The sequence below is a fragment of the Pteropus alecto genome, unplaced genomic scaffold (assembly GCF_000325575.1).
Source record: "Pteropus alecto unplaced genomic scaffold, ASM32557v1 scaffold113, whole genome shotgun sequence".
In the NCBI taxonomy this organism is placed as follows: Eukaryota; Metazoa; Chordata; class Mammalia; order Chiroptera; family Pteropodidae; genus Pteropus; species Pteropus alecto.
The window spans coordinates 4434070-4444926 of record NW_006433949.1 but is presented as its reverse complement, the minus strand read 5'-3'; the positions used below and the strand labels follow the sequence as shown (position 1 = coordinate 4444926).

The following is a 10857-nucleotide window of genomic DNA, read 5'->3' as shown; positions in this document are numbered from 1 at the left end:
TTCCTAAATTATGCCAGTAATACAAAGTACATAATATATAAATATATGTTTTCAGATTTTTTTTTAAATAAATGGAATCAATGTATTAATATTGATTATGTCTAGGTGATTATAGGAAATTTATATTTTATAATAAGCATATGGTAATTTTTAGACTAACAAAATAATTTGTAGGAATCTGCGTGCTTGTGTGTATATGTGGAGACTGGTCACTGACCACTCATAGTTCTGACATTGGCTACAAATCAGTAGCCTGAGACACATGAAAAAAAATATAAGATGAAAGTAAAGAGTTTTCTCATTTTTACTTTTAAAAAATCCTCTTAAGATTGCAAACCCAATAAATATCAATAGTATTTTAATAGTATTATTTTAGAATTATTTTAAGCTAAAATTTAAATATCCCATATCTCTTAGGGATTCAAGCTGACATAATGAGACATAGCAGCCTACATCCTTAGAGTTCTAAATGATATTTTCTTGTTTAGAACTTTTTAAATGTAAAGATAAGAAATTTACCACTTAATGGTTTATTTTATTTAACTTATATTTTCCAGTATAGGTTTTACTGGCTCGTGTATTTTGTAGCCACTTGCCAAATTATAAAATTTAATTTAATTATAGTGTAATTATTTGGCAGACTTAGCTTGACCATTTGCAGTGACTATTTCCATATCCAGTCCCCTTATAGTCTTAAATCAATTCCAGTTCCAAGTAGTAGATAACAAAACAAATGATAAAAATTATAAAAATCAATTAGTGCCAATTGACCAAAATTTAATCCAGGTTCAGTAGGTCAGAATATTTATTCTTCTAATAATCTTAATTCCTTGGTTGGTTGGTTTCAGCAATTTCTTATTAACCTTCATTGTTCGGATTATTATTTTACTCTATTACAGTTGGTGATGGAGTACTGCTTAGGCTCAGCCTCTGATTTGTTAGAAGGTAAGAATAAAGGCACCGTACCCTCCTTTCTGTTTTACCTCGACCAGAATGTTATCTACTCTTATATTAAAGTGCAGTTTGGGCAAGCTAAATGGGTGATGACTTAAGGATTGTGTGAATAAGCTGTGCTAACTTTATCTCTGTAGTGTCACTGAAAGTATCTGAATAATGATTAGCAGCCCTCCTGTTGTTTTGTTTTAGTTCATGGACCATCCTGGTCAGGTACTACTAAAATGTTTGGCTAATGTGATGTAGTATGTGTAACCAAAAACTTCAAATATATGTGTATATGTGTAAAAGAGAGGTAGATAGTATCAAATTATATTGATATTTAACCCTTTCAAATATCTTGACTGACCCAGTTTTCTTCTGCAGACGCTATTATAACCAGAGACTGTGTTAAGAATTTACATTAAAAAAAACTTTCTTGATCTCTGAATAGAAATTGCTTATTAGCTGCTTTCACAAATAACGAAAACTGGTAGTTAGAGGGGTAATTATAGATGTCTTTGTGGTAGAGGAGAATAATGTAACTTAAAATACTCTAGGCGTTTAAAAATGTCGGAAGGGACTGGTAAATTTGGGCCCAGCCAGTTGACTTACAACTGACAAGTAAATTAACAATTCATTACAAAGAATATTAGGCTTTATTTTATTTTATTTGGAGGGGTTGGTTTGTTTCTTTTAGACTTAGGTTTCCTGTTATCTGCTTATTTATTGCTATTCTATAGAAAATGCATATCCTGTGTATTGAGATGAATTCAGTCTAGTATAGTTGTATAAGATAAAAAGAGGAAAGAAACTGATCATCTACTCCTGAATTTTTTTTTCCCTCAGTTCACAAGAAACCACTTCAGGAAGTGGAGATCGCTGCCATTACTCATGGTGCCTTGCATGGGCTAGCCTACCTACATTCTCACGCATTGATTCATAGGTAAGGTTAGAAACTACTTACGTTTTTATTTCAGCTACAGGACTGTCTGTTCAAGGCACCTTGAAAATTAGTGCATGCTCCAATTTTTAGGGTCCCTAAGGATTTATGGAAAGCAAATAGACTGCTCCTGCTTCTGGATGTAAGGAGTAAAGTTGCCAGAATTTAGTTGCTATCTCTTTGTCTTTCACATATATCCACAAAGACTTACATTATCTCCATTCTGTAGGTTAACTATTCACCAGGCAGGGTGTTGCAGGGACATTTGACAAAGGGCCCAGCAACATTTTGATACTGTGTCAAGAAGAAAAGGAAATTAGCCTTCCTTGCATATATTTCTTTCACAGCTGAGTTTCTTCTCCCTTTCCTATTGCAAATAGCAAGTCAATCTTATATAAATATATGCTGTTTTATCACTTTAAAATATTTTCTGTTTCTGTAATTCATATAGATATTTAGGAAAGTATGAGTGTCTTCATTTTGGCAAATGAAGAAACTGGGACTCAGAAAGATTTAAATAACTTACCCGTAGTTTCGCAGCATTTATATAATAAAGATTAAAACTCAGATTTCCTAACTCCTAATCCAAGATTTTCCTCTATGTTATATCTTCTCTAACACAAACCCACCCCCCTCCCTCCATCCTACTTCCCACCACTAATTTCTGAACAAAAATGTTGTTTCCAGTCTTTTCCTTTTACAGTAAAGAACTTCTAATACAGTTACTTTAATGCATGGTGACAGAAGTAGTGGAATGTGAATTAGGTATAAAGAATCTGAGGTGAAAGAAAACACTTTGACATTAGCTAGGAAGAAATGAAACTAGTAAGTCATAGGTTCCCCTTTTACTTCTGTTTTAGTTACATTAGAGTGGCTATCACAAGTTACTGGTACTAAAAAAGCAGAACTTCCTCAAGATAGGCAAACCAAAATTCCTGCAGTGAGTTTGGCTGATTTATAAGGACTAAGAATGAACCTAATCATGTCTAATAGATATTGATGAAATAAATTTAACCATAATTTCTATGAATTTGACACCCTTTTGAAAAAAATATCTCTCTTTAGTACCAAGAGGTCATTACTGAATGCCAATTTGTTTATGATGATTTTGCCTGCTCCTGTTAAAGCCACAGTTCAGGTTTTTACTCTTTGTTACCTTAATCTGCACATTAATGTTTTATTCTGTACTATATTTTAGTATGTAAAAGACATTGAAAGGACAAACTTAAAGAATGCTCTTTATTTAATAATAAATACTATGTCTCAGATTTTATTATTTTGATTTAAAAGGCAAGTCAGTGTTGTAATCAAAGATAATAAAGATATTTTTCTGTTGTAAGAGAAATAAATAATGCTTTTTTTTAGTTCTCTGCCAATTCCTAATGTCATCATGAGGAAAGAAACTGAATTTTCAAGGGAAGATTTTTGGAAACGTTATTTTGGAAGTATTTGAACTCATCATTTTCGATTTGACATAAGTTTACCTCATTCTCTCTGCTTTATCTTCTCACTGCCTATCAATTTACAATTCTTAATTCCTAATAATCATTACACCTCGTGTTTTTTTTTTAAAGAGAATAAGTACATCTACATCTTCTCATTCTAAATTATCATACTAAAGAATGAATTTTTAAAAATCATTTTTAAATCTTTTTGCTGCATAAAATATCTAATAGCTTTAGTAATAACCACTTGCAGTTCTTTGCAGTAACACAATAGAAATGCTATTTCCTAACCCCTAATCCTTGTTTGTTTTGATCTTTCAGGGTCTTCTTTTTACTGTACAGTGTTATTTTTAAAATAACACCTTCTATATAACATGTACCCTCAAATGCCTTAGAGTTGCAGTTACAATTAAAGGCAGAGAGAAAGGGTCACAGGCAAGAAAGAAAAGGTATGTGTGTAGTGGAGGTTTATTGGTAGGTAGTCAATGCAGAGTCGCTGAAGATTTGTTACATGACAAAATGTCATGTAACTCAGAAAAGGGAAAAAAAAAAAAGGCAGTTACAAATGGCACCAATTTTCCCAGCACACGAATTACTTTTGGTAACTGGATTTCGCATCTAAGAATATGGTTTTGTAAGTGTAGTAATTGAATAGTTTTCCTTGGCTGCCATGTCTGCCTTTTTTCTCATTGCAATCTCTCCCTCTGAAGAGAGCTCTACCTTTTAGTGTAATTACTATGACCTACCTATAAGTACACCCAGGAATCTGGGCCCCCTTACAACATGCAGTAATTACTAAATCCCCTTCTGGCTATCTGAGCAAGAGTTTTTAAAATAAACTTTTTGTCTTATTAATTGCATGCTCTGACCTTATTCCATAATCAAAATTGAAAAGTAATTTTCTAACCCTCTTATTTTTTTCCTACAGGGATATTAAAGCAGGAAATATTCTTCTAACAGAGCCAGGTCAGGTGAAACTAGCTGATTTTGGATCTGCCTCAATGGCTTCTCCTGCCAACTCCTTTGTGGGCACACCTTACTGGTATGTAGAATTAGAAAACATGATATAGTTTTAAAAATATGCATACGCAAACAAGATGGACACATAGCATTGGTTTGGTCTTTTTTTTTTTTTTTCCCAACAGTGTCTCACCATGTCTCAAAATGGGAAGAATAGAAAACACTAGCAAGAAGGAACACTCTGACTTAGTATAAAATTTCCAGTGACTTTAAATTGTTCAAATAAGGTTGATGTCACTATGTGTAAACTGAGCAGGATTATCAACTCACCGTCCAAGCTCAGGTTTTAGATTTCATTTCAAGTTTCTTTTGAACTTTTCTCTTGAGGCAGAGTGTCTAGGCAAGGATGGGAGCTTCTTTAACTTTCTTTAGCCAATGAGCCTAAATGTTACCTTTCAATGAAAGAAATCCAGGTTCTTCTCTTTGTTGAGTTCTCTGAAACTTTACCTAGCTTGTCATTCTGACTTAGTTTCACCCCATTCTATTAAAAATTCCTTTCTTTCCTTTCATAGATACATTGGAATTTCATTGTACCTTGGAGAATGACTCATGTACCTGGAAAATTACTTACCTACTAAAAAATCAGCTATTTGAATTTTTTCATCATGAAATAGCATTTACTAAGCAACTACTTAAGACACGAATAGAGAACAAAACATATTAAACTGATATGGCTACTGCCTTTCAAATGAAAATTCATTATGGATAAAGTAACATCCATTACTATAGCATGTTTGTTTGTTTATTTTTAAGGTGTAATATCTTTGAAATATCTGATTATATTGCTTTTTATAGTTTCATAAAGAATTTTTAAAGTAATTTGTTTAAGTATTTCATACCTATAAATCCTTTATAAATCTCTCTGAGGTAGCTGCTAGAATGCTCTCCATTTTACAGATGAAGAAAGTGATGTACAGAAAGGATAAGTAACTTACCCAAGATCAAACTCATAGGAAATGATGGAACCAGGATTTCTTGAAAATAATCTATCGTTCATATAAATTATTAAATACATTATTTACATTTTGAAGTGTTTTTCCAAATGATTTGTATAAGGAAATAATATGTTCATCAGACATAATTTTAGAATACCCTCAAAAACAGCTAGCTATTTCATTGAGTCGCTTTATTAGGTGAATTTAGTTTTTAATTTATAGCTTGAGCTTTGCACATTATGTTTGTCAGGATGGCTCCAGAGGTGATCTTAGCTATGGATGAAGGACAGTATGATGGGAAAGTTGATATTTGGTCACTTGGGATCACCTGTATTGAATTGGGTGAGTAAAGAGTCCTTTTCATTGTACTTTTGAGAATCATTCCTTATTATGATTGTTAATTCATTCACCCAGCCATTATTTAATGAGTTACTGATATAAGTGTGTCAGATAATATGAATTTATTATTTTTCTTTCACGCTCTTGCATAACATCAGAAGATTGCTTTTTCTCTGCTACATTTTCATTTTAGTAATTTTAGTAAAAGTTTAAGGAGCTATGGCAGTTAACAAATGTGGAAATACACAATAGTAAGACTAACTGCTTGAAAAATAGCCATTCTTCATACTGTGAGTAGTAATATGTGTCCTTCCTTCCTGTACTATTTGTTACTTGATTACATTCCAACTTGTTTAAGGGAAATTTGAGAAAATAATAGGCTTATCAAAGACCTGACTCTAAAAACTGTGTTTGACCCATATATAGAGAAATCCCCAAACGCCTTCATATTAGAAGGTAACCCCAGCTTTAAAGTTGTTCCCCAAATGTTTTTTCAGTTATCTAAAGTTATCTAAAATACCAAGGATTCTCTGTTCTCTGGTTACATATTTTGAATTTTAATAAATCTTAAAATTACCTTTAACAGTGGTATACTGGTAAATTTAACCAATGATTTTCTTGTACAGTGTTCTGTACTTTGTGACATCTTGGAGATCTGTTTTATATTAGTAACTCAGACATATTTTTCATTTTTTCAATAGTATCATGTTATTCCATTACATGGATACACTATAATTTATTTAAGTGGCCCTCTATTAATGGATATTGAGGTGGTAGTTTTCCTTTCCAGATTCTAATATATCATTCTCTCTTTCACTGCAAAGGAAATTTATCTAATTTATTCACACTGATTTTTGGTGGCACTCATCAGAAATATTTGCATACTTTAAAAAGGACTTATGATGAACTTCCAACAATGCTATGTAGAACTTGACAAGGTAGTTCTAAAATTAAGAAGGCCAAAACTAGCCAAGACAAGCCAATTTCGAAGAAATAGGATTCGGATAGAAGAATCACTATACCAAAATCCATATCATAATAATTAAATCAGTATGGTATTGGTGCAGGGAAATACTGATATCCAACAGAACAGACTAGAAAAGCTAAAAGCAGACTCATGTATAAGTTGGATTTTGGTATAAAACAGAAAAGGCGTTGTAAATAATATGACAAAAACTTAAATTTAGATTCCTAACTTATGTTATACACAAAAATAAATTTCAGATATGTTAAATTCCCAAAAGCAAAAAGTAAAACTTTAAAATTTTTAGGAAAAGCCCCCATATGCCTCAGTTTCCTCATTTGTAAAATAGAGATAATAATAGCACCTGCTTCATGAGATCGTTATGAACATTAATGAATTAATAAAGCACTTAAAACATGGCCTGGCATATAATAGGCACTACAAAAGTATAATTATTGTTATTATTGCTCTAGGAGTATACCTTTATAGGTATAGGAAAGAATTTTTCTAAACAACATTACAAACATGATGACAAACATAGTAACTTTTACTACTTTAAAATATAAAGCTGTGTAAAACACAAAAATGAAAAGACAAACCATTGACTAATAGAAAGTAATTGAAACATACCTAACCAACAGAACATTGGTCCAGAATTTATAAAGAACTCTTACAATTCCTTTATCGAATTTCTTTATCAAAAAGACGAAGACAAACAGCCAGTAAAAGAGTGAGCAAAGTATATGATCAAGCAGTTCATTGAAAAGGAAACCTTAATGGACAACAAAAGATACTATTGGCAATCAGGGAAATGCAAGTTAAAACCATTTCACACTTATCAGATTGACAAAGTTTGAAAGTCTGAGGATAATACGTTTGGGGAGCTGCTGAGGAAACAGGAACTCTTAAACACTGTTGGTAGGAATGAAAATTGGTATAACTCCTTTGGAGTGCAAATCGGCAACATTTAGTAAAGTTGGTGAAGAGCAGCAGTCTCAGTGACCCAGCATTTCACTTCTAATTATACACCTTAGAGAAATCTTTAGCTTTCTACATTGGAAAATGTACACTGGAAAGGCTGCAACTTTGTTTGCAAAAGCTATGAAAGATAGAAACAACCTAAATTCTTATCCAAAGAAGAATGGATAAATTAATTATGGAATACTATATTGCAGTTAAAAATGAACTGGATCTACATGTATTATCACAGATAAATCTCAAAAATCACAACATTGAATAATTAGTGAACAAAGAAAGATGCAAAAGTATACAGTATGATGCCAATTATGAAAATTTTATAAACAGTTTTATTTATTTACCAGCATATATGTATTAGTGTGTGTATATATGTATGTGTGTGTGTGTATATATATATATCATACATATGATATATATATATACACACACACACAAATAAAACATAAGAGCATAGATGTAAAAGAATAGTAAACTCTCTAGAGGGAGGAAGATGAACAGAGTTACATTTACTTTCTTATTTTTTTAGACGAAAAAATATCTGAAATAAATATGACAAAATAATGATAAATCTAAGTGGTTGGTGCCAGTTATAATATTATGCAAATTTTTATGTATTTGAAATATCAAAAATTTAACTTTTTAAAAGTTAGAAATAAATGTATATTCCTCTTATTTAAAAAAAAAAAAAAAAAAAACTACTCTCCGCATAGCAGAGTTAGCAGTATAGAGTAAGTTTTAGAATAGGCACCTTGATTTGAATCTTGGTTTTACCAACACTTAGCTGGCAGGACCACCATGTAAGGCTATACATACTTCAGTAGGCATTCAGGTAGTCTAGGATGTAAATGACACCTCCTGGAGTTGTGTAACATGTTGATTCAGACTATAAAACCTTGGACAATTTTCTTAATTTCCCTAAGCCTCAGTTTTCCTAAGTGAAAATAACAATACGCATATCATAAATATTGTCAGACTTCAATAAGATAACATATGTAAAGTGTTTAACATAGTGCCTGGAACATAGCAAATGCTTAATAACAGCTAATTGCATTTACAATGTAGGATTAATTCTGTTTTTGTCCTTTTTTTCCCTAAGTTACACATAAAATAGTAGTGCATCTTAAATAGTGGTATATCTTATAGTCAATAGCATCATAGGTTCAGAGAAAGATGATAGTACATGTTCAGTTAATATTCATGAAATAAAATTGTTTCCAAGGACATTTAACTTCTCAGCAATTATTCAAAACTTATTATACTGGTAATGTAATAAAACCTACAAGTACTTTTTTGACAGCTTTACCATATATCTCTATCTCCTTGGCATTTAAAAGAAGGATATTTTTATATGAAAGAATATTAAACTGATGCATATATAACCCTGAGCAATGAATTTTTTTTTAAATTTCTGTGTATTTGAGGTTTAATGAAATTCCAGGCACAAATAGTATGATTTTAAATTATACTTTTAATGTTGAAATTACTTTGAAAGTTGTAGATAGTACCTGAATAATGTTATCCCTTTTCCTTATATCTCTTCTATAATAGTTTATATTTTTTAAAAGCTCCCTAATCTGTAAGTCGAATTGCTCAGGTAACATCACAAAGCAGGAAGGTGATAATGTTAGTGGCACCATGCCTCCTTCCTGGATCAAGCACCACATTTCCTAGGCGGTTAAGCCTGTTTTACAAATTATCTTTTGCTGAATTGATCTTCCACTGAAAAAATTAGTTAAATGTATGAATCCGTGGAAAATACTTGGACAATGAAATTGCCCAGTTACCAGATATTTTATTTTTTAACATTACTTCAAGAGAAGTTAATTCATTGCCGTTCTGTTTAAACTACAGACGCTCAGTTCACTAGCAAAGATCATGGTAGAGGCTGGCAAATGGTCCATCAGCATTGACAGGGAACTGACTATGTTTAGATTCTCTGGGCGGCACAAAACACATAAATGTCGTTACATAGTTTCTTTGCTTGGAATTTTCTTCTTCCACATTTAGCCATTCATTGTTTATCTGTCCCTATATGAATGCTGTGATGGCTGTAGTGTTAAGCTATTTAGTCTTATAAATCTTCTAATTTTTTTTTTTTCATTTTGAAATACTAGAACTATCTGTTATGAAATGCACAGGATTATTGAAGAGGCACTGAGACCTAGTGAAAAGAACATGGGCCTTGGAGTTTTGCAGGACTGGGTTGAAATGCCAATTTAGCCGCTTACTGCATGATTTGGCTTCATTATTAGGCTTGCTGACCCTCTGTTTCTTCAGTTGGGAAATTTGAATAATAATGCTTACCTTGCCAAGTTGTTGTGCAAATTATGAATAACATATGTAACACCTAGAGTGCCTGACATTTAATAGGAACTCAATAAATTATTGAGTAGCAATTGGTAGCAATTATTACTATCATTAATTAATGTGATTGTCAGCTACATTTGTTCATAAGAAATCTGTTGCCTTATCACGAAGTATTTGTCTAAAGACAGGGGCACTCTTTGATCTTCCTTATTCAAATAAAGCTCAGTCTAGGAGCTCCAGTTTAACATGAGCTTTGCCAAGTAGAGCAGTGTCCAAAAGCTTCATTGAACCGATTCCTGAACGTTGATCTCATAAAACACACATGGAGCATCCATAAAACCTTGATTATTTTCTTTAATTAAGTAGAAATCACTATTTTTTTCTTTTAATTTACTTAATTCAGTTTTTTTTTTTTTTAATACTTTCATCTTTCTCTCTTGAGAGAATACAAATTACTTATCACAAGGTGGCTTCAAAAGCACTCCCACTTCCTATTCTGTTTGTGTAAAAGCTTGTAAGCAGATTATTCTATTATATAGCAAGGATTGACAAACTTTCTGTAAAGGACCAAATAATAAGTGCTTTAGGCTTTGTGGGCTATACATTCTCTGTCATTACTACTCAACTCTGCTATTGTAGCATTAAAACAGCCATAGACAGCATGTTAATGAATGGGTGTGGCTGTGTTCCAATAAAACTTTACTGAAATGGGCTGTTAGCTGAATTTGGCCCACAGTTTGCCAAACCTTACCCTGTAGTATTCTGGATTAGCACTGAGTCCTGTAACCATGACTCATAGGATTTATGTGCTGCATCTGGCAAAGGACTTGAACATATGTGAGGCCATCTGAAACTAATATTTAGCAAACGTTTCCCAGATCATAGAGCTGCGAGCTGTGCTGTGTTTGGAGTACCTTTAGTCCTGTGCCTCTCTGTCCTTGAGCTATTCTACCATTGTGTGATCGGCTATCTTGTCTTATTCACTGACACAGT

At 32.3% G+C, this 10857-nt stretch overlaps 1 protein-coding gene across 2 annotated transcripts in view; it reads left to right on the top strand.

Annotated features, from left to right (window-relative positions):
- Positions 1–10857, top strand: part of TAOK3 (TAO kinase 3) — a 143872-nt gene that overhangs the window by 78565 nt on the left and 54450 nt on the right. For both annotated transcript variants that reach the window (XM_025044496.1, XM_006908598.3), the window contains exons 6-9: positions 900–945; positions 1783–1879; positions 4250–4363; positions 5527–5618. In XM_025044496.1, the coding sequence (XP_024900264.1) occupies positions 900–945; positions 1783–1879; positions 4250–4363; positions 5527–5618 (349 nt within the window). The remainder of the gene's footprint in view (positions 1–899; positions 946–1782; positions 1880–4249; positions 4364–5526; positions 5619–10857) is intronic.